We start from the raw sequence: 24,635 nt of genomic DNA, 5'->3' as shown, positions 1-24,635 counted from the left end.
TTCATCCTGGCAAGGAGGGGCTGAGTGGATGCCTTCTTCCATTGCGCCCTGTGATGCAGATGTTTTGGAGTGCAAGGTCACAGTCTCTCAACTGGGTGTCACAACAACAGCTTTTACAGGGGCCATGATGCACTGCAGCCCATGTAGTCACGACTACACACTGCCCTCTGGCGGTGACGGCTGCTCAGTGTATGCCAGTTGCGCTGCAGGTGGCGGTGCAGGCAGTGGTGGTGGTAGCCTCCAGGCCTTCACCTGCAGTCTCGGATGGCTGCCCACTGGGGCTGCTGCTGCTGGCAGTGGTGCTGCTGGCGGCGGGGCAGGTGGCAGTGCTGGCCATGGTGCAGGTGGTGGTGCTGTCCGCGGTGCAGGTGGCGGTGCTGGCAGTAGGGGTGGTAGCATCCAGGCCTTCACCTGCAGCCTCGGACGGCTGCCCATTGGGGTTGCTGCTGCTGGCAGTGGTGCTGCTGGAGGCAGTGCAGGTGGCGGTGCTGGCAGTTGTGGTGGTAGCCTCCAGGCCTTCACCTGCAGCCTCGGACGGCTGAAGTGCCATGGCTGGTGTTCTGTGCCCCTTCCTGCCCTTGGCAGATGGTGGTGCCTCCTTGCTTCTGCCAGCTGGAGTCTTTGACTTGGCCTTGCTGGATGGTTGTGCCTCCTTCCCCTTGCTGGCTGCTGTCCCCTTCTTGCCCTTGCCAGGTGGCAGACCCTCTTTGGCCTTGGCAGGTGTTGGCGGCACACTGGCTGGGCTGACAGGTGCCTCCTTGGAGCCTCTCATAGCTGCTGAAACCACAGTGGCCATGGCCTGGGTGGCTGTGGTGCTGGGCTGGGTTCTGGCCACCCTGTCCCGAGGTGAAGGACGGGGGTGGGAGAGTAGGGAATAGGTCAGTGATGGCATAGAAAAGCTTCTTAGTGACACTGGGGCGGGAAGAGGGGGAAGGTTTGGGAGTGGAGGAAGAGGGAGTGGTTGTAGGAGGTGTCAGTCTTTTGTGTTTGGGTGCAGGTGCATGGGCTGGATGCTGTTGTGAGGTGGATGCCTGTTGGGTGTGTGTGTGCTTGCATTTGTGTACTTTGGGAGGAGGGGTCACAGACACAGTGGTAGAGGACACAGGGGACGTGTGCATGGATGTGGGGGTGGTGTCTGCCAGTGAGGGGCGTGTAGTGATAGGCGTGATGGTGATGGAGGTAGTGGATGAGGATGTAGTGCATGCAGGTGTGAGTGGAGACGCTACTGGGAGGGGGATGAACAAGGAGGGGGACACAGTGGAGGCAGTGGATGTTGGTGTGTCTGCATGGGGATGGTGCTTATGTGAGTGCCTGTGAGATGTAGTGCAGTGCTTGTGTTTGCCTGAGCCACATGTGTGTTGATTTGGGTGATTGCTGGTCTGAAGGTGTACTTGGGATAGGCTGGGGTTGAGGGGATTGGGACTGGGTAGAGGAAGTTGGAGGGGGGAGGCTGGAGACGGGTACAATGGCTGCCATCAATGCGGAGGCCAGAGCCTGGAATGCTCTCTGTTGGGACGCCACGCCAGAGTGAATGCCCTCCAGGTATGCATTTGTTTGTTGCAAATGCCTTGCTACACCCTGGATGGCGTTCAGTATGGTTGACTGCCCAACAGAGAGGGATCTTAGGAGGTCAGTAGCCTCCTCAATGAGGGCAGCAGGGCTGACTGGGACAGGGCCTGAGGTGCCTGGGGCGAAGGAGATGCCCACCCTCCTGGGTGAGCAAGCACAGAAAACACGCTGAGGGGCTGCTGGGAGGGCGGTGCTGGTACGGGGGGTGGCGGCTGTACCCGTTGTTGGGGTGGGCACAGAGGCATCTGCCACTGCCACGGAGCTTCCATCGGAGAAGGAGTCGCTGTCGGTAGTGTCCCCTCCTGTCTCCGTTGTGGTGCTCCCCTCACTCTCCGTCCCACTGGTGCCCTCACTGTCGGTGGATTCGGCCTCCAAGCCCATGTGGGATGCAGCTCCCTCCGTTGCCGGTGTCTCTGCTCTCCACCAAATGATGCTAATGCACATAAGGACAGGGTGACAAAACAAGAAGGGGGGGAAAGACAGACGATACATTTGGTCAATGCCAGCAACAATACTTCCGTTGGCGTACACAACACACAGGGATCAGCCATATGCACTAGGACATGCACTACCAGTTACAATGCTAGTTACCAGCCCATGGGGTACAATGCATAATGCCATTAGCTGCACATCTGAAACCCACGGGACCCAGCCCAGTAGTAGATGCTCACTAACACTATTGGGGTTGGAGTGTATCTGAGCTTGCCCATCATTGAATATACCCTGCCATGTTCGCCCTGGCCTAGGGGCACCCACATCCCCCACCCAGGTAAAACCTTAATGCACGCAAAGTCATGATTCAGGTTCTGTACTCACCCCCTTGTGGCTGCTGTGATGCCTTTAAGCGCCCAGCCAACTCCGGATAGGCCACCGCCAGGACGTGGAACATCAGGGGTGCCAGGGTACGATGGGCACCCCTTCTTCGTTGGGAGGCCAGCCCCAGCTGGGCCTCCGCCGCCTTCCTTGCCCAGCGGCGCCGGTCCTCCCACCTTTTGCGTCAGTGGGTGCTCTGCCTGTCAAAGACCCTCAGGGTTCGCACCTCCTTGGCGATGGCACGCCAAATACCCTTTTTCTGATAGGCGCTGACCTGCAGAAAAAATACAGCAGAAAAGGGATTAGTCATACCGTCCTTAATTTCTTACTCATGGCCCACCATATCCGTCCCATCCCCTTACGCACATACATTCCCCACCATACATGCAGCACTCTGCCCAGGACCCCTCCCACATGGGTCTTGGACACACAGCAATCCATACATTCATGGGCCATTCATTATGCTCACAGTTTACTCACCTGTTTGTCTAGAGGAGCATGGAGTAAAGTGTACTGGGGTAGGACCCCATCCACTAGTCTCTCCAACTCCTCCGAAGTGAAGGCGGGGGCCCTTTTCCCAGACACTCGAGCCATTGTCGCTTCCAGACACAGGTCACAGCAGCACTTGCAGTGTAGGTCCTCTCCTGTTGAAGGTCAGGTAGCAAGTGAGTGAACAGATAGAAAATGACAGTCACGTCCGCGGCGGTGTGTACCGTCACTGCCGGCGTACTTTGCCATTGGCTCCTGGAACCCACAGGGCCCAATGATAACCAATGCGATGTTGCGTGGCGGTCATCGACCGCTGACTGAAACGGCGCACAACGGCAGCGGAATTACCTCATTTCCACTTGTGCCTCCTCAAAGGTCAGGAAGCCGCCATTTCAGGGGGGGCACAGGCCATGGCACCTAACTGCGTCACAGCAGACATTGACACATCAACTGACTCTCGAGTTCACATACTGTTTCTGTAAATGAAGAAATGCATATTAATATTTACATATGTGTGAATATGACCCTCTTCTCACCGTTTTTCACCCTATAGTTCAACTGCTGAGGATGAATAGGAGATGGAGACATCCCCCCCGTGTACAGATCCCTGGGGGGCCTGGCCACAATGGAGGACAGGCACATTATCCTGACCTACAGACTTGATAGGGCCACAATCCAAGAACTGTGTGCCCAATTGGAGCCAGACCTGATTTCACCTATCCGCCAGCCCACAGGTATCCCCCCTCTAGTGCAGGTCCTATCAGTGCTCCATTTCCTGGCAAGAGGTTCCTTCCAAGCGACAGTGGCCATGGCATCAGGGATGTCTCAGCCAATGTTCTCAAACGTGCAGACCAGAGTGTTGTCTGCCCTGCTGAAACACATGCGCAGCTACATCGTATTCCCCCAGGTGGAGGATTTGGCCACAGAAAAGGCTGACTTTTATGCACTGGGACATATCCCCAACATCATTGGTGCCATTGATGGTACACATATTGCATTTGTACCCCCACCCCTGGAGAAATGAACAAGTGTTCATTAATAGGAAAAGCTTTCACTCTCTGAATGTGCAGATAGTGTGTTTGGCAGACCAGTACATCTCCCATGTCAATGACAAGTATCCTGGCTCTGTGCATGATGCCTTTATCGTGAGGAATAGCAGCATTCCATATGTGATGTCTCAACTCCAGAGACACAGGGTGTGGCTAATAGGTGAGCCCATGGTCCCCACCCAGTTGATGTAGGTGTATGGGTTTGGCCCTAAGGGGGTGTGTGTGACTAACCGGTATCCCTCGAATATTTGCAGGTGACTCTGGTTACGCCAACCACTCATGGCTACTGACCCCAGTGAGGAATGCCAGGACAAGGGCAGAGGAACACTACAATGAGGCACATGGGCGAACAAAGAGGATCCTTGAGAGGACCTTTGGCCTCCTGAAGGCCAGATTCCAGTGCCTCCATCTGACAGGTGGATCCCTGTACTACTCACCCAAGAAGGTGTGCCAGATCATCGTTGCATGTTGCACAACCTGGCCTTGAGACGCCAGGTGCCTTTTCTGCAGGAGGATGAGCCTGGGGATGGTTGTGTGACAGCGGTGGAGCCTGTGGATAGTGATGAAGAGGAGGAAGATGGACAACAGGACAACAGAAGTACAACAGAAGTACACTCATTCAACAGTACTTCCAGTGACACACAGGTAAGACACTGTAACTTCACCTTCCATTGCAGTTTTGTGTTTGCCATTGAACATGGCAGCCTGATTTCCCTATTTCTATGGCCACTTACTGTACCCTTTGGCATCTCTATTTTCAGATCTCTGTGCCCCACTCTGGCTTCTGGTGTGTTTACTGCTGCCCACTGCAGGTCATACCTATGTAAATATTACAGTACAATTGATTTGCAATGTTTACAGTTTGTGAAGGTAATACATTTGTCATAGAATTCACAGACTCAATACTTTAATTTGTTCCAAGGGTGTTTATTTATGTGCTAAAAAGTGTAGGGGGTATTGAAATGGGCTGGGTTGCTGATGGAGGAAAGTCCAGGGTAGAGTCCATTCTATTTGTATCCCAGGTGGATTGTCCAAGGGGGCATAGGAAGTGGAGCAATGGCAGTTCAAGGTGGACAGGGTGACAGAGTGAGACAGAGGGTGACATCCTGATTTCTTGGCGGGGGTCTTGGCAATGTTCTCTGGCTTCTGCCTGGATCGCAGGGACCGTTCGCGGGGTGGTTCTCCTTCTGCAGGGGGTGGGGTGCTGATGGCCTGTTGTTCCTGTGGCATGGCCTCCTGTCCACTAGCCCCGGCGGAGGTGGAGGGCTGTTCTTCGGTTTGGCTAGTGTCAGGGGCCCTTTGGTGTGCCACTGCCTCCCTCATGGTGTTGGCCATGTCTGCCAGCACCCCTGCAATGGTGACCAGGGTGGTGTGGATGTCTCTCAGGTCCTCCCTGATCCCCAGGTACTGTCCCTCCTGCAGCCGCTGGGTCTCCTGCAGATTGGCCAGTATCTGGTCCATGGTCTCCTGGGAATGGTGGTGTGCTCCCAGGATGTTTGTGAGTGCCTTGTGTAGAGTCGGTTCCCTGGGCCTGTCCTTCCCCTGTCCTCCCAGCTTCCCTGTTGTCCTGTGCCTCTGTTCCCTGAACCGTGTGCCCATAGCCACTGGCCCCAGGGCCCTGATCGTCCTGTGTTTGTGGGGTTGCCTGGGTTCCCTGTAGTGGTGGACACACTGCTGATTTACGTGTCCTGGGGACAGAGGGATGGGCCCGCTGGGTGCGTGCTATGCTGGTGTTTCCTGAGGGGGAAGGCTCTGGTGGGTTGGGACTGTGGCTGGGTAACGGACTGTCAGAGGTCCCTGATGGCCCAGGTTGGTCATCGTGATCCATGTGTGCAGAGCTGCTGTCATCACTGTGGGCCTCTTCAGGGGGTGACTGGATGTGGCTGGCACCTCCTCCCTGGTGATGTTGAGTGGGGGTCCTGTTGGGATGTAAATACAGTGTTATAGTATCGGCGTGTGCCTGGATATGTTTCCCTCTATGGTTGTTATTAACAAGGCAGCTTTGGCTTGTGTGAGTTGCGCTTTGTTTGGCTAAGTGATTGTCACTAGTGTGCATTGTTTGGTGATGGGTGTCCATGCAGGTCTGTGATGGGGGTCCATGCATTGGTGTTGCATGCAGGGCTTGGTGTTGGGATGTGTGGGTTGTGATGGTGGGGTATATGTGAGGTGATGGGAGTGAGAGTAAGGGTGGGGGTATGTGATGGCATGCAGGTAGGCTGGGGGATAAAGTAGTAAAGATTTGACTTACCAGAGTCCAGTCCTCCTGCTACTCCTGCGAGGCCCTCAGGATGCATGATCGCCAAGACTTGCTCCTCCCATGTTGTAAGTTGTGGGGGAGGAGGTGGGGGTCCACCGCCAGTCCTCTGTACAGCTACCTGGTGTCTTGCTACCACAGAACGCTCCCTCCCCCGTAGGTTGTTCCACCTCTTCCTGATGTCATCCCTTGTTCTGGGGTGCTGTCCCACGGCATAGACTCTGTCCACGACTCTCTGCCACAGCTCCATCTTCCTTGCAATGGATGTCTGCTGCACCTGTGATCCGAATAGCTGTGGCTCGTCTCGGATGATTTCCCCCACCATGACCCTTAGCTCCTCCCCTGAGAACCTGTGGTGTCTTTGATGTGCCAGGGTGTAGTGTGAGTGGTATGTGTGAGGGTGTGTGGGGTGATGTGCTGGGGTGTGTGCTGTGAGGTGCGTGGATGGTGTATGGGTGATGGTGTTTTGTGGCTCAGATTCAGTTGGTGCACCTGGCTTGTCTCTCTCTCACTTGCCAAAACGTTTGGGTCGGAAAGGGTTGTGGATAATGTGGGTGTTTGTTTTATAGTGTTTTGGGTGTGGTGTGTGTATGTGTGTCAGGTGTGTGTATTTTGAATTATCCAATGTGGTGTTGTTTTGTATGTGTGTGTGTGTGTATTTTGAGCATGGTGGTGTGTACCACCAATGGTTTACCGCAGTTGAATGACCGCTGCGGTGATTCGTGGGTCATGATGCTGTGGGTGTATTTCTGTTGGCGTAACGTTGTGGGTTTTGGCACCGCCAATTTATCACTGACCTTTGCTCTGGGGGACTTGTGTGGGTGTCTGTATAGTGGTGGATTTCTCTGTGTGGGTCATAATACCCGTAGCGATATACTGCCGCGGTCACATTACATTGGCGGCAGTCAGCATGGTTCTGTTTTTTAAGTATTCCTTTGAGATTCCGTTTTTTTTTTTTTTTTTTTAGAAATTGCTTAGATGGGGTCCACGGATTCCAGTCAAAAGTCAAAAGAAGTCAAAAGGTTAAGAACCGCTGTCCTAGGGTATTTACCTGTTTGCGCACTAACCTGATATCCATTCATTGCCCCTGGTTTTCCCAAAGGTCATTTGTTTGAGCTCAGGTTACACCTGATTTACACCTGATTTTGTGGAAGAACGTTGGAGGGGTTCTTTGTCCACAACTGTCTATAGCCCGATTGTTTTTGGTCCTTTTGTATCGGAAACTTTGGCTTATGTGCAGAAATATTAGTATTGCAGTCACCTTTACTCTGTAGTTTCAAGATGGCGTTTTGTTATACCAAGTAGGGCTTCGTTTTTAAATTCTCTTTGGTGGATCCAATTGTCAGATTGTCTGTCGGTTGGTTTGATCACTGATGAGAATGGAAAAATATGTGCTTGAAGTTTGTGCCTGTGCTACAGGTCAAATAACTCCCACACAGATATATTTCCATCTAGGATAATGAGTCCTTTCTCTGCATATTCAACATACATGGTGTGATCTCCTCATGTCCAAAGTGAGCTCAGTTAACATCCAGGTCGGAGCAGCAGCATACGATTTCCCGAATCTTTCTCCTCTAGCATCAGTTTAAAAAAAGCTCATATAAATGCAGCCCCTTTGCATCGACCACTTCTTTCCTCGCCAAACAGAATATTTGCAAACATGGATTACTCTTTGAAATTTTAAATCGCATCTGTAATATGTTTATAAAAGTAGTTTATGTTTTAGAAGCTACATTTACATACCGCTTTGTGTACTGCTTCATTAACTACGCTTCAGTACATCAATGACTGCAATAACCACTCGTGTACTCATCAGGCCTGATTCACAAAGGTAAACTTGCACTTTTGTGTTTGCTATTCACAAAGCTATTTTACTAGTAGTATCTTCCGCTAATAAACAAAACAGGACAGTCCTATCTTTTTATGTGCAGAGACTCCATTGTCATAAAGATAGTAGTAATACACCTTTGTGAATAGCAACCAATTGTAATCTTACACAAAAGTGTAAATTTACCTTTGTGAAACAGGCCCGTTATGTATATGTGTAATACACGTCCATAGCACCAAACGCTCTTTAGTGCCTCAAATACTCTTCAGTACTTCCAAATCCCCAAATAGATTAAATACCTCTAAAAGCACCAAACACCCTTTACAGCACTAAATACCGTTCAGTGCAGGAAATATTTTATTGCAGGAAATAACGTTCAGTACAGGAAACACCACAGGGAATCCAACGCACACTGTGTGCATCGAATGCCCATGGTGCATTAATCATTTCTCATTGTATTAATTATTCTTTCGTATAAAAAAATGTCTCAGTGTAGTAAATAGTCCTTTGTGTTCCAGTTTCCCTTGGACACATGAGATATCCTTTAATGCCTTAAATTACCTCTGAGTGTGTCTCATACATCTTAGTACAAAAAATACCAGCCTATACAGTAGGTACCATTCAGCGAGACAAATATATTGCCCTGCACCAAATACCCTCCTGTGAATTGAATAGCTGTTCTGCATCAAATACTCTATGATAACCAACATATCCTCTCAGAGCTTAAGATGATCACTGGTGAACTAACAAAATTAGTGCAGTAGGCCCCCACCATATGTCTCAACCATATAAGGGCATGGAATATCCCTTCAATACCTCAAGTACCCCTTTAAATGCACAGTACTCTATCCATTCAAGGTTGGGTGTTCCAAGATGTAGATGTTTGAGAGCATCTGATCTGATGCATACAGGCCGAAAACTCTGTTTATAAGGCCTGGGGGTTGCCCAAGGAAGTTTTAAATGGTATGGGGTCCTTGGAAGGAATTCAGAGAAATAGACTAACCCCCCAATATAAAGGACAGATAGAAAGAGACACAGTGTGGCCAAGGTGTTGGGCACCAGAGCTATGCAGTATGGGGACTCTCTGGAACATTGAGACGCTGTATAGGGTGGTCTGGAACTTGTCCACTTATTCAACAACGGATGGGAAATGGTGTGAAGTGATTCTTGGACATGTCAAAGTGATCACTGTGGTTTGTATTAACTGTAAACGCTTAATAAAAAGAGTTCTGAAAAATAAAAGGATGTGTATCTTTGCATATCCCCTGAATCTCTGCTTTTATGTTGGTAATGTCGGTGACCTCTCTCAATCTCTTCTTTCTGTTCTTGCTTGCTGGGATTTTCCTCTTCTCTCCTCTCCTTCTGTATCACCTTAAGTCTCCCCCCCACTCCATCCTTCTGTTCTGCCCCCTTTCATTGACTATCTCTCGAATTTCTCCATCACCTATATTTTGTCTTTTATTCACTCTGCTCTGCACCTTCCCGCTTTTCACCTTTCCTCAGTTCCACCGTGCACCTCTTGTTCCCTTTCCCTTTCTTTTACCCTTTGCTATATATTGTGCTCAGATCCTCTTTTTCCTTTGTCTCTTCGCCATCCTTCTCATTTCTATGCCACGTTCTCTTTCACTTTTGATTCTGTCCCTTTGTCATTCTGTTCTTTCAATCTCATTGTCTCGTTGTTTCCTTTGCAGATCTACGCTTTAACCACAATCCCTTCAACACCTCACCCTCAACTGTCCCTTTACCTCTTACCTCAGTCCTTTGCCCACTATCTGCAATGCTGCTAGCATTCCCTTATATCTCTCTTTCAGTGACTACTCTACTTTTGTTCTCCTTTGGCTCTCGTTGAACTATTTTCCTATTTCCTCTTCTCTTCTCTCCTCCCTCTTGCTCACTGTTGAGTCTGTCCCTTTATGCTCCTTCTATGCCTCTTCCTATGTGCCTGTTCTGTTCTTCGTCCTGTCCTCCCTTGCCTTTCCACTCTTTTCTTTTTCATATAGCTTTGTTTCTGATGTACTGGCCTCTTTGCTTTCTTTTTCTTTCTTCTTTCACATTCTTTGACGTTTCCCATGTTTCTTTTATTTTCTCCACGTTATTCTTGAACTAAGGAAAGGTGAGATATTTCAGCCCTCTGTCTTGGCCTGCTTGACTTCCCTGCAGGGCACGCACAAACTGGCCATTTCCCAGACGGCTGGGGGTTCTCCATCCCATCAATTGTAGGGCTGAGTGCATGAGTGAGTGAAGTAAAGTTTTGACTCAAAAAGGGGTGACTTGTGCTGTTCTAATTGCTCTGTCACATCTGACTGAGCTTTTGATTCCTTGTTGTTATCTGTAGTCATATTATGTTAAAATCATCCCACTGTTGTATGCAAGTCCTTTTTGATGGAGTTCCCATTCAGAAGTTGTGTTTCTTGAAGAACACGAGAGTCTCATGTTGATTTCTCAAACATTGCAGTTGGATTGCTTGGAACCTTTTGTGTTGTCTGTTTCAGGTGGCCAACGCAATGTGCAAGAAGGGTTTAATTGTGGAGTATTTTGGGCAGGAGAGTGTTTGAAGGACAAGCTGAACAATACTGCATTGGTAGTTTTATTTGTAAGCTGCTCACTATCTTTGGCAGTCAAAAACACAGATTAATGCGATAGTGCAGTCTTGCTCTGAGCATACTCCAGGTCGGGTCATTTTTGGAGAGAAAGTGCTTCAAGTACCTGTGTAGGATTGCATAACAGAGACTGTTTTGACCAGTTTTCTAATCATGTTTTAGGCAGTGAGAGGTTACCATGAGCTCAGTCGAGTGCGAGCTACGAGTGATGAACTGGTTGCTTCTTATGATAATAAAAAGCACAAAAGAAGCAAGATTTCGCAGTTCACTGTGTTTTTATTTCCTGAACTGGGTTTGTGGTGAGTATATACTCATTGAAGAGGGTAATCTTCAGGGGAGGCTCCTCCGCTATGGAGGAGGAGCGTCGCCCCCAATCCCCACCTGCAGCAGCAACTGCATAACTTTATATACAATAAACTTTGTTTATTATGTTTTTACTGCAAAAGGGGCGGGCCCTGGGTGTGAAAGGGACATCCCCCTCAGTGCGCATGTATGTTTGGCCAGCTGTCTCGGGCAGGCCAAACATACATGCGCAGTAGGCTCTGTCCAACCCAGCAATGCAGTACCGGATTTGAGAGAGCAGGCAGAGGCTTCCACTCTGCCTCGGAGCACCCAGCCAGGGTGCTGCGTCCAATCTTACTGCTGCTTTCATGCTGCCAGCAGCATGAAAGCAGCAGTAGGATTGGACGCAGGGCAGGCTGGGAACCTGAGACCACCCTGCAGATGAGGAGCAGTTTGGAGGTGGGGCGGTGAAACAGGTATGTTTTTCTTTATTTCTTAATTTTTTTGGTCGCGCTTACCCCCTGCCCCCCTCTTGCCACATGCCTCGCTGCCCCTTCCCCCTCATGCAAGCCGCAACTGGTAGTCTTCCTGTCATTCTGTCTTTCCCAGATTTGTTCTTCCACTCATTTGAGTCCTAATCCACAGAGTTTCCTCTGCAGGAGTTTTTCAGTCCCTCTTCTTAACAGCTCCTACTTTTTTAGGACATACCTGCTCCAAGTTAACTATGGATCATGTCCTCTCTTGTATTTGTGGTGTCATCCTTGTACCTTCTGTATTTTTCATAGTCCACACCCTCCTCCAACACGTTTGGATCATGTCCTCTTTTGAAGCAGTGCTTCTAATATCCGGGTTTAAACAGTACTAACCAAGCATATATCCACTGCTGCTGCACAATTGTAGCCAAATCGTTAGCCAAGTGCAGTCTTGAAGAGTTCCTCTTTCAACAGTTTTCTAAAACAAGGTGATTAGGTTGTCCTCTAAAGGAAGGATTTTAAAAAATCCGCATTCCGTTCTTTGGAGCCCTAGACTCTGAATGATTTGTTTGTGTTTCTGTTGTCTGAAGGTGCTTGTTGACTAAGGTGAAGGCTGTCTGACTGTAGGTTCCTGACTGGACATAAAAGCGAGCCACGTTTTAAAGCTATCCAGGTCGTATGTTCAAGTAATACTTGGAGATGGTAGAGAGTGTCTTGAACTTTTTCCCAGAGTGCTTTGAGGGCTGGGTATGCATGATCAGAATTTAGCCCAGCTAGTAAGGAGAGAATAGAGAATGACGGAGGAAGAAGAGAAATATCGGAGGACAATGACGAAGGGAAAAAGCAGTGATGAAAAATAACTTGCAAGAATGAAATAAAAGAGACCGGAAGTGTAACATGGTAATAGAAAGAGGCATGAAATGGAGCCATGATAAGGTAATACTGGTATTCTGCAATCCAGGCATTCTGAAGTACCAACAGCGGTTGAGAAAAACTTTGGACCTCCATTATATTTACAAATTTAGCTCTGGTGCTAAGCAGCTTTCTCATCCCCAGTCCCATGTTTTACCTCTTTCACATCTCTCCAGATCTCTATCGACGTGTGTTCTTTTTCAAATCAAAATTCCTTATTATATAGTTAATAAAAAAATCGTCACAATATTAAAAATAAAGGTTTCATAAAGACAACACTGTAAAATAGCACTGAAAACCATTTCCGGGTATACTGTAACAATTATAGGAAAGGAACTGACTCAATAAAGTTGAAAGAAGCGTGGTTAGTAACTTTCCCAATTTGGTCATTACTAAAGTGATAACATGTATAGACTGCCACACCAGGCAAATGCCAGTTACTAAAGATGCCCTTGGGTCTCACAGTTTAAAGCAAATTTAGCAAAGGACTAAAAAATGCGGGTTTAATATTAGTCATTTACTGAAAGCATTCTTGCAGTATGTTCCAAAAATGTGTTACATCGAGAGCTTAATTGCGGATGGAGGCCTTTAAGATTCTGAATTAAAGCTTGTCTACATGTTCTAATGGTCAATCGAATAAAACAGGTTGGAGGAGACTCAAAGCAGGGCAAGCACATAACGTAAGCAGGATGGCTTCGTTTTTATAGCCATAAAGTCTACAATCTGAAGTTTCCCAGACTTTTTCTCATGTTGAAATCATATTTTTAGTTGGAAATCTACCAATTCGAAAGTTCACAGGCTTTATTTTAATATGTGCTTAGAAGAGCTCCTTAAAGTAGGATTCATTGATGTAGATCATAAACATGAATAATCACCCACACGTGACTTATTTACATAAGTCATGCTTCTCCTGCATGCTCTAAATTACTTTTACTGTTTTGTTTCCAATGTTTTAATGAAATCAGGCTTGTTGTTTCCCAAAGTTGTTTTAAGTGCAAAGCATCCAGTGCTGACTGTAAGAATTTTAGCTATGCATTGTTGCTTCTTGGTCTGGTTAGTTCCAAACAAATTAAATAGTTTATTGTGTCTTTTGGAGCTTCCTGCAGTTTATTACATAATTTAAGGAAGGCTGCCTGCTGTGCAAGTTGTTCTTACCAGTCAAAATGCAATACGGATCTGTGCTTTAGATGTATTGTAATGGATAGTGAGTTATTGTATGTGTATTGCCTTGTAATACATCTATCATCTTTGCATCTTTCCACCAAAGAATTTCTGATCCATAAGGCTTCAGAGACCGACCACGCCATTTGTTAAACAGTACCTGGTCCACACGGTTTGTTAAACAGTACTGTGAAGACAAATACCAGGGATCTCTCCCTTGTTTTAACCGCTTAGCTGCTGGGCCTTTTCCCCCCCAGTGCTGAGCCCTTTTTTGGCTATTTGGGGTAGTTCGCGCTTAGGGCTTCATAACTTTTTGTCCACATAAGCTAACCACGCCAAATTTGCGTCCTTTTTTTCCAACATCCTAGGGATTCTAATGGTACCCAGAGTTTGTGGTTTACCCTGGAGGAGACCAAGAAAGTAGCCAATATACAGTGAAAATTTTGTTTTTTCAAAAAAAATGGGAAAAAAGGGCCGCCGAAGAAGGCTTGTGGTTTTTTTCCTGAAAATGCCATCAACAAAGGGTTTCTGGTGCTGAAATCACTATCTTCCCACCTTTCAGGAACGGGCAGACTTGAATCAGAAAACCACATTTTCCAACACAAATTTGGCATTTTACTGGGACATACCCCATTTTTACTATTTTTGGTGCTTTCAACCTCCTTCCAGTTAGTGACAGGAATGGGTGTGAAACCAATGCTGGATCCCGGAAAGCTAAACATGTCTGAAAACTAGACAAAATTCTGAATTCAGCAAGGGGTCATTTGTGTAGATCCTACAAGGTTTTCCTACAGAAAATAACAGCTGAAATAAAAAAATATTGAAATTGAGCTGAAAACAACAGCCATTTTTCTTTATGTTTTACTCTGTAACTTTTTCCTGCGATGTCAGATTTCTGAAAGCAATATACCGTTTTGTCTGCTGGACTCTTCTGGTTGCGGGGATATCAAGGGCTTATAGGTTCATCAAGAACCCTAGGTACCCAGAGCCAATAAATGAGGTGCACCCTGCAGTTGGTTTTCATTCTATACTGGGTATACAGCAATTCATTTGCTGAAATATGAGGAGTGAAAAAGAGGTATCAAGAAAACCTTTGCATTTCCAAAATGGGATCAAGATAAGGTTTTGAGGAGCAGTGGTTATTTGCACATCTTTGAATTCCGAGGTGCCCATACTAGCATGTGAATTGCAGGGCATTTCTCAAATAGACGTCTTTTTTACACACTCTCTTACATTTGGAAGGAAAAAATTTAGAGAAAGATAAGGGGCAATAACACTTGTTTTGCTATTCTATGTTCCCCCAAGTCTCCCGATAAAAATGATACCTCACTTGTGTGGGTAGGCCTAGCGCCCGCGACAGGAAATGCCCCAAAACACAACGTGGACACATCCCATTTTTTCACAAAATACAGAGCTGTTTTTTTGCAAAGTGCCTACCTGTAGATTATGGCCTCTAGCTCAGCCGGCACATAGGGAAACCTACCAAACCTGTACATTTTTGAAAACTAGAGACCTAGGGGAATCCAAGATGGGGTGACTCGCGGGGCTCTGACCAGGTTCTGTTACCCAGAATCCTTTGCAAACCTCAAAAAGTGGCTAAAAAAACAAGTTTTCCTCACATTTCGGTGACAGAAAGTTCTGGAATCTGAGAGGAGCCTCAAATTTCCTTCCACCCAGCGTCCCCCCAAGTCTCCCGATAAAAATGATACCTCACTTGTGTGGGTAGGCCTAGCGCCCGCGACAGGAAATGCCCCAAAACACAACGTGGACACGTCACAGAAAACAGAGCTGTTTTTTGCAAAGTGCCTACCTGTAGATTTTGGCCTCTAGCTCAGCCGGCACCTAGGGAAACCTACCAAACCTGTACATTTTTGAAAACTAGAGAGCTAGGGGAATCCAAGATGGGGTGACTCGCGGGGCTCTGACCAGGTTCTGTTACCCAGAATCCTTTGCAAACCTCAAAAAGTGGCTAAAAAAACAAGTTTTGCTCACATTTCGGTGACAGAAAGTTCTGGAATCGGAGAGGAGCCTCAAATTTCCTTCCACCCAGCGTCCCCCCAAGTCTCCCGATAAAAATGATACCTCACTTGTGTGGGTAGGCCTAGCGGCCGCGACAGGACATGCCCCAAAACACAACGTGGACACATCACAGAAAACAGAGCTGTTTTTTGCAAAGTGCCTACCTGTAGATTTTGGCCTCTAGCTCAGCCGGCACCTAGGGAAACCTACCAAACCTGTACATTTTTGAAAACTAGAGACCTAGGGGAATCCAAGATGGGGTGACTCGCGGGGCTCTGACCAGGTTCTGTTACCCAGAATCCTTTGCAAACCTCAAAAAGTGGCTAAAAAAACAAGTTTTCCTCACATTTCGGTGACAGAAAGTTCTGGAATCTGAGAGGAGCCTCAAATTTCCTTCCACCCAGCGTCCCCCCAAGTCTCCCGATAAAAATGATACCTCACTTGTGTGGGTAGGCCTAGCGCCCGCGACAGGAAATGCCCCAAAACACAACGTGGACACATCACAGAGCTGTTTTTTGCAAAGTGCCTACCTGTAGATTTTGGCCTCTAGCTCAGCCGGCACCTAGGGAAACCTACCAAACCTGTGCATTTCTGAAAACTAGAGACCTAGGGGAATCCAAGGAGGGGTGACTTGCGGGGCTCGGACCAGGTTCTGTTACCCAGAATCCTTTGCAAACCTCACAAAGTGGCTAAAAAAACAAGTTTTCCTCACATTTCGGTGACAGAAAGTTCTGGAATCTGAGAGGAGCCACAAATTTCCTTCCACCCAGCGTTCCCCCAAGCCTCCCGATAAAAATTATACCTCACTTGTGTGGTTAGGCCTGGTGCCTGCGACAGGAATAGATCACACAACGGTCAATGTTGGTCCTTACGTGAGGCAGCTGTTGACCCTGGGGTGATCCATTCCTGACACAGACACTAGGTGTAGGCACTCAAGTGGGGTAGTGTTTTTATCAGGACAGGTGAGGAGTCACTGGGTGGTAGGAATATTGTGGATCCCAGCATATTCCTGTAGTTTGTGTGACAGAAATGCGAGAAAAATTGAGTTTTTTTTCAACATTTCAGCTTTGCAGGGTATTCTGGGTAAGAAAACTTTGGGGAAGCCACACAAGTCACACCTCTGTGGACTCCCCCGAATGTCTAGTTTCCAGAAATGTTTGGGTTTAGTGTGTTTCTCTATATGGCCGCCGAATCCAGGACCAAAAACACAGGTGCCTGCCTTACAAAACCAGTTTGTTTTGCCATGGATAATTTTGATGTCTCCACAATATGATTTGGGTGGTGGAATTTGGGGCTGAACTAAATTGGGGAGCTCCCAAGAGAGCACTCTCTCTCTGCTTGCCGCCGCATTCACCTGCTCTCTGGATTGGCCTAACCCACTATTACCCAGTTGCAAAAACAGCTTGCGAAGGGACAGCAGGACTGTCCTCATCACCTCCCTCATAATGTACTGGAAGAGGAGTTATCGAATGGGACTCCTCTGACTGAAAAATCACTCCCAGAGTCTGCGCCATTGTCCTATCCCTCAGATGCTGTCTCAGTATCTGATGTCTCAGTCTCTGATCCTATGTCAGAGCGGTCCTCTATAACCCGAGTGCAGGCAGCAGTCATCCATCAAGATGCCATCTCTGCTATTGGCTAAACTGTTGCTCTAAAACACTAGCCTACGTAGACAGTCACAAAATCGATGGTGTGTGAGATACGTGCAACAGTAGAGGCCACCTTACCTGCGCTTCTTCCCTCAATCAGCACGTACTTTCAAGACACTCAAAAAACACCTTGTCACATACTATTCGTCACAGTCTTTAGCACCTCCTGCGCCCAGTCCAACAATCATTATTGGTGCTCCCACTCCCTCCTCCTCGGATTCCCTCATTACCACCCAGCAAAAGTGCCCTTCATCTCTCCATAGACTTTGCTAATGTACTCAGCTATTTACATAAAATACAGATTTGCTCTTTGCAGTAGGCATATAAACCTTCTGCGCTTCTTTATGGCACTAAAACTGCCACTAGACAAGTCGGACCCTTTTCCCCCCAGGGAAACCACACACATATTGACAAAAGTGATATATATATGACAGCCAATCACCTGAAACTCAACTCAAGCAAAACCGAAATAATCCTCTTTGGCCCACACAAAAACACCTGGGACCCCTCATGGTGGCCCACCACGCTAGGCCCTGCACCCACCCCCGCCAACCACGCACGCAACCTCAGCATCATCCTAGACTCCTCCCTCTCGATGACCCAACAAATCAACGCTCTCACCTCCTCATGCTTCAACACACTCCGTATACTGAAAAACATTCAAATGGATCCCCACAGAGACCAGAAAAACTGTCACTCACGCACACATCAGCAGCAGGCTTGATTACGGAAACGCCCTCTACGCCGGCACCACTCTAAAACTCAAGCGCAAACTACACGCATCTAGAACTCAGCAGCACGACTCATCCTCGACCTCCGCCGACACGAACACATCTCTCCACACCTCAAATCCCTCCACTGGCTCCCCATTGACAAAAGGATCACCTTCAAGATCCTCATCCTCGCACACAAATCACTCCACAACACAGGCCCTGCCTACCTCAACGAGAGTCACCTTCCACACCCCCACACGAAACGTCCGCTCAGCTAACCTCTCTCTCGCCTCTGTCCCCCGCATCAAACACACCACCACCGGGGGCAGATCCTTCTCCTACCTTGCACCCAAAACCTGGAACGCCCTCACAACCCACCTTCGCAAGACCCAAAACCTACTTCTTTTCAGGAAGGGCCTCAAAACCTGGCTTTTCCAACAGTGAACCTTCCAGCCCCTTTCCCTCCCCCCACCCCCCCCAAGCGCCTTGAGACCCTCACAGGTGAGTAGCACACTTTATAAATCTCTTTGGTATATATAGATCTACCTCTATATATATATATATATATCTATGTACATAGATATATCTATAGATATATCCATGTACATAGATATATCTATCTACATAGATATATAAATATAAATCTATATATAGATCTATTTTTTTTAGTTGTTGTATGGTTTCCTTGGGGGCCAAAATGGGCCCCAGGGAAACCCTACAACATCTAAAAAAAATATTGCCCCCACAGGGGGTCACCCTGCCCACGGGCGACCCCCTGTCATTTTATTTATTTTTTATTTTTATGAAAAAAAAACAATCCCCTGGGGGGGGGGGCCCGATCGCGCCCCCCCGCCCCCCCCCCCCCCCCCCCAGGGGGCACCTACCTTTTTTTTAAAAATTAATTATGCCCCCGGGGGGGGGGGGGGGCGGCCCGTTTTCCGAGGGGGCCGCCCCCCCAAAGTGAAATCCCTGACGTCTAGTGGTGTTTCCTGGCCCCCGATCGCAGCACAGCTGCGACCGGGGGCCAGGAAACACTTTCAGGAAGGCCTCGTAAGAAAGGGGAGACACTCCCCTTTCTTACGAGGCCTTCCCGAACGTGGGAAAGGCCGTTTTCCCCATCAAAGCAGGAAGCGGCCGCAAGGCTGCTTCCTGCTTTGATGGGGAAAACACCTTTGCAACGTCAGCGCGCCGCGAGGCGCGCTGACGTCACAAAGGGGCGGGTGGGGGGGCGGGGGGAGACACGGAAGCTTCCGTGTCTCCCGGGGGGGGTTTAAAAAAAAAAAAAATCCTCGGGTGCGACGCACCCGAGGATTTATTGATACCCTTCCTGGTGTCGGCCACTGGTCGTGACCCGCACCAGGGAGGGTGTGTGGGCGTCGGCCAGTGGCCGACGCCCGCAACGAAGAGGACATGAGGTGGACCAAAAAAGTATCTGGATTGCCAAAGATGAGCCTAAGATATCTATAAGCAGGACCAGTCTCAATTTAAGTTAGATTCCAACTGCCCGACCATTCAATCTGTTTTCCGAAAATCACTACTTTCATTTTCTTTTCATTAATCTCCATTTCATTTGTTTTGATATAACTTGAGAAACACAGATCAGCCTCTGAAGACCAACTGGACATTTGCTTAGTTGAACAATATCATTCCCATATTGCAGTGACGTTATTGAGTGAAGGCCAAACCTGAGTGCATGCACGTTTACATCATTTATGGAGGTGTTTGAATCAGCTATATAAAGGTTGAAAAGCAAGGACACATAGATGCACCCTTGTTGGAAGCTGACTGTGATGTATGTGTTAGTAGGGGCTGCGTGCCTCTCATCTACTTTCACTCTCACCAAGGTTTTGGTATATAACAGTTTAATTTCATGTAACATCCCAGGGAGGGATACCCCTTTGACTAAATATCGGAATGTCATACTAGCGGTTCAGTGGGCAAGGATTATAGCTAAGTGCTGAAGATCAGCGGGGTTTCCTATTATGGGGGTTGATTGCAGATGTAAAGGTCTAGTGTGTCCCATATGTGCTGTGAGGTTGTCGGGTAGCCTCTAGTGAGGGTTTGGGTGATGTGTGCTTCTCAGGTAAGTGACTCGGGCCCACCAAGTCTGGAATGAAACACTGTTATTAGACTTCCATGCTAACAAAATCACTTTGAGGGCAAGGGTGAGCAGAAGGTCAAGTAAATTGAGGTCTGAAGCAGAGAGATCAAGAGGAAGGTCTGTGATATGTGGTTCCAGGATGATAAGTAGGTAATTTAGTGGAATGGGATCTTGAACATTTTGTGTAATTGGCCAGATATGTCACGCCAGTAGGAACCGAGGTGTGGGCAGGAAAAGAACATATGTTCTTCATTGCCAGGTGACAAGTTACAGGTCCAACAGATGTCAGAATCTTTGAGTTTTAGTTTGAACACTTTAGCGGTGGTCCAATATAAGAGTGGGCAGCAAAGAATCTAGTTTGCATTAACAAAGGGAATATTTTGATATGCATGGATACGTGTGAAAACGTTTTATAAAACTCAATAGGTATACCGTCTGGGCTCGGGGCTTTAACAGATGGGACATTCTTAATGGCATTGTATCAGATTTCACTATTGGGGGAATAGTGAAGGGGTGATGGAGGGTGATTGGGATTGCTGCATGATCTGAAATTATGATGGGTTCTATGGAGGAAGAACAGGTATGTTGGAGTAGAGATTGGTCAACTAAAATGTAGTCAGTTCTGGAGGCGTTATGTGGGGAGGAGAAGAAGATGAAGTTGTTGCCAGTGGGGTTGTGCAGTCTCCGTACATCCAATAGTTTATGAGATGTGCACAATGTGTGCATTGCTTTATGTGATTTAGGGGTTCTGTATTTAAAGGCAGATTGCCTATCTAGTAGTGGGTCCATTGGGAGATTAAAATTGCCACCAAGTATAATCTGGGCGGTGGGGTGGAGGATACGGCAGGGGGAAGAGGGTGATTTTAGCGGATAAACTGTTCCAGAATTTGGGGTCGTCAGGTGTCTGAGCATATATGTTCAATGCATAAAGCTCAGAGTTATTACATTGTAAGTGAGTTATTAGCCAACTACCATTATCATCTGGCTCTGATGAGATAATTGAGAGACCAGCATTTTTAGAGATCATTGTAATCACTCCGTTTTTCTTGTTGATTGCAGCAGAACAGACAATGTCTGATACCCATACCTAGGGGAAGAGACTCTTTATAGCTGATTTTGGTTTCTTGTAGGAAAACTGAGCCTGATTTAAGGGAGTGGCAGTAGTCGAAACATTTCCTCCATTTGACTGGGTGGTTAAGACCTTTAGCATTGAGGGAAACCACTTTGAGTGTATTAATATTTTGGTCAGGCCTTTATAGATAATATGTACCAGGTGATGGTAGCATTATGGGTGCCTATTCGAGGCGATGTAGTCGGTCAGTGTGAACAGGATTTGTATGACTCAGTGTGAGCAATATCACAGGAGAGTGGATTCGGACTCGGGCGGGGATCATGAAGAGAAGGAGGCTCTCCATTGCAAAAATAAGTCTAAAAAAGACGAGGTGTGAGGTACAGGGCATTGGGTGTCGCTTACAAGAAGCAACAAGTGGAACAGTAAAGCAGGTGCGAGTCCATTGCATAATTAACTATTGATATTGATTAGTGCAGGCCTGACGGGTCAACGATAATGTTAGGGAGAGCTTCAAGAGCCAACCATAGAGAACTTAGTTCAATAATTAAACTTGCTTAGTGCCACGAGGGTTTCAGACGTTAATCATGAACTAGTAGACTTGTATTGGGGAGCAAGAGTTATAATAAGAAGGCGATGAGGCTCCAGGATACTCTAGTGTCAATTCTGTCAAAAGGTGTAGCTATGAGCCCAGTGCAGTACTTGTGGTCCAGGGGCTCTGATCATGACATAAGGTTCATAGTTCATAATGATCACATGGGTCATGAGTCAGAGATGACATGCAAGTTATTATTGTGAGTCTGATGCAGAGGTAAGCATTGAAGAGTGTAGGGAGCCGAAAAGTGGGAATGTTAGTGAATGTTTTTTACAGCCACTTATTCTAGCTCCATAAAATTGATATTTTTGATCTGTGCAAATCTCAAATCCACATGAATACGAACCTTTGCAAAATCTTGAGTCCTTTGCAGAGGGTCCAGGGACCTCGAGGCTTGATTGACTGAGCCTTAAAGTCCAAACCATCTTTCATTTTCTGTGGTCATAATCCTAGAAATGCTTGTCAATCATTGGTGTGGATGACATGGTCAGTAATGTTTGATTGTGCATAACTATTAGGAGTAACTCTTACTACTGTTCCTGTCAGTGGTAGCTCTTAAACTAGTACGATAGCTCAGCATGTTAATGCAATAACAAAATAAATGAAGGATTTGATGTTTGAATTAATCACAGGACTGGGCATACCTCTACTACTTAGAAAAATGTACACAGACAGCACAAACAAAATTGATTAAATACTTGAATTAATCTCAGGTGTTCATAATCACTCTGGACTGTATTACAGATCACTGCTTTTCTGCCCTTGCTAATTGATCCTGGCCCTCACTCAAATGGACAGTGTAGATGAAATTGCAACATCACAAATAGGAGAGTACCCTTCCCCAGACGGGTTTGGTCCTACTGGGCCTCATCAGAGAGGTCTGCTTTGAATCTTATGGCACAGCGAGCTTGGGGTCCATGTCTGGGCACATATGCTGTTGCACACATCATCAATGGATAGAAGAAATTTGATGAAATCACCATAACCTGAAGGAACTCCATTGTCTCACTTTGCTGGCCCAGGCTATCTTCAAAACTAGCTGTATCATCCTCAAAGCCACCAGGACCGAGATACTGCCTATCTGGCTGAAAAGCATACGATCCCCTGTGACTCGGGTAAGCCCACGTTCCAAAGCGCCAACAGACTGGGGATAAAGTGCAAAAAAATTAAAAAGCAACAAGCCTTGTGTTTTTAGCCACCCAGGTTCTGGAACATCTCCTTGTCCATCAGAACCTCTCCAAACCTGCATCACTATAGAAAAGAACTGAAGATGCACCCCTTTAAAAACACTACATCACAACAAAGTAATAGTCCACTTCCACTCTCAGATGCCCTCCATTTACTCTAGTGTATATTTACTTTGACCCTACACATTTCTCTGCTGCCTTTTGGCTAGGCTTGTGCTATGCAAAAGCTACATACTTACGTATCCTTGCTACTATAAACTGTTTTCACAAACCAACTGATAACTGGAATGCTTGAAGTAATCTAAGGCATAGGAAATTTCTCTCGGTCACATTCAAGTATATTGCATTTTAGCTTATCTGTGCCATTGGAGAGAGGGACCAACTACATGCAATTTAGACTTGGCTCTTCCCTAGAAAGGACAGTCCAATCCGAACTGCTGGCCAGGTCCCCTCCGAATGAGAACCAGACCAGTTTGGCATGTAACAGTGTTGCCAACTGTGGGCATAAACTGTGTCAGATTATTTAATTTTTGGAAAAACAATGATTACATCAAAACTGTAAATTTCAGTAGCTCTGAGCATGCACCTCTGCCTTCCACCATATGTGTTTAGGATTAACACACAAATATTCTGAAAACGCAACTCTGTCAACGCTCTTTCAGTTAGAAGTTCCATCTTACCTTATTATGCTTTGCAGGGAAAGTGTTATGGGGCAATTTCTCAGCTATGTTACCTGCTCCTGAAGGGAGGAGGAAAGAGCAGGAGAGAACAAGGAAAATGTTCACCTCGATGAGAGTGAGAGTTGGAATTTTATTTTCTGAAGGCTGAAAGAGATAATAGATTAAATGTAATACCCGCTCTGAGATGCAAACTCATCCTGTAAATAACTGGAATCCAGAGCCATTGCAGTAAGAGTCACTGGGAATAGAGCTACTACATTAAAATCCCTCTCTATAGAGTGTCAACTCTATAGTTGACTTATCTCAATCCAGTTTAATCTTGCTTTACCCTCAAACAGACCTAAATATCACCCACTCCCTCCCTTCTTGCTTCAACTCCCGCCGCTAACCTCATTTTACCTTCCATTCTACTTATTCCCTCCAACTCAACCGCCCGCTATGAACTCATATCCCCTTCTTCACCCAACTTATTAAACTTGTTTCAGATATAGAATGCTGCATGTTAGGTGTTCGCCAAAAAATCTGGATCCAGTGCCCATTTTCCATGTTTTTATTGTCTAAAAAAAGTCTACTCACGTTGTCTTCCAAGGAATTAACAGCAGTTTGAATAAAAGGGCAACTGTTGGGTGATTTATTTTCCACGGTCTTTGTATTAGATTCTGGTTTAACGTGCATTTTATGAAGCATTGTGTGGAGGAATTAGTTCCTTAGTTATAGCATACTAGAGATGTTTGGGAGTAATGCACAATATTAGGAATTTTAGATCTCACTAACGCATGATCGAGGACAAGAAAGTGCTCAAACATCCAAGCTAACTTTAATTATTGGTACTCAGTGTAAAATCATTAGCTATACAGACTTTCTGAGTGAAGTACCTTAATTATCAAATGACAAGAAAAGGGATAGAAAGGTAACATTTTATTCAAAATGTTCATATTTGAGGTTTTAGTGGTAGTAAAACATGTTTGATTATTTTGAAAGGTTCCTATTGCATTAAACTGAAGTGGAATTAAAATACGGACTGATGTTATTTTTTTAGGCCCAACCGAGAGAATACAGGGGAAGTGACGGAGTCTGGTGCCTCAATGGTCAAGCATGGTCTAAATCCAGAGAAGAACTTTATGCAAGTCCATTACCTGAAGGTAATTGATCCAAACAAGTCTGTCAGACATTTGCCTTAGCACCACTGTGC

The 24,635-nt window shown here is 46.6% G+C and overlaps 1 protein-coding gene across 11 annotated transcripts in view; it reads left to right on the top strand.

Moving 5' to 3' along the window:
• AOPEP (aminopeptidase O (putative)) overlaps positions 1–24,635 on the top strand; it is a 1,364,679-nt gene that overhangs the window by 682,530 nt on the left and 657,514 nt on the right. For all 11 annotated transcript variants that reach the window (XM_069228080.1, XM_069228005.1, XM_069228042.1 and 8 more), the window contains one exon: positions 24,483–24,585. In XM_069228080.1, coding sequence (XP_069084181.1) covers positions 24,483–24,585 — 103 coding nt within the window. The remainder of the gene's footprint in view (positions 1–24,482; positions 24,586–24,635) is intronic.

Source organism: Pleurodeles waltl, chromosome 1_1 (genome assembly GCF_031143425.1).
Source record: "Pleurodeles waltl isolate 20211129_DDA chromosome 1_1, aPleWal1.hap1.20221129, whole genome shotgun sequence".
In the NCBI taxonomy this organism is placed as follows: domain Eukaryota; kingdom Metazoa; phylum Chordata; class Amphibia; order Caudata; family Salamandridae; genus Pleurodeles; species Pleurodeles waltl.
Note: the sequence above shows the minus strand (reverse complement) of the source record. Positions and strands in the feature narration are given on the sequence as shown.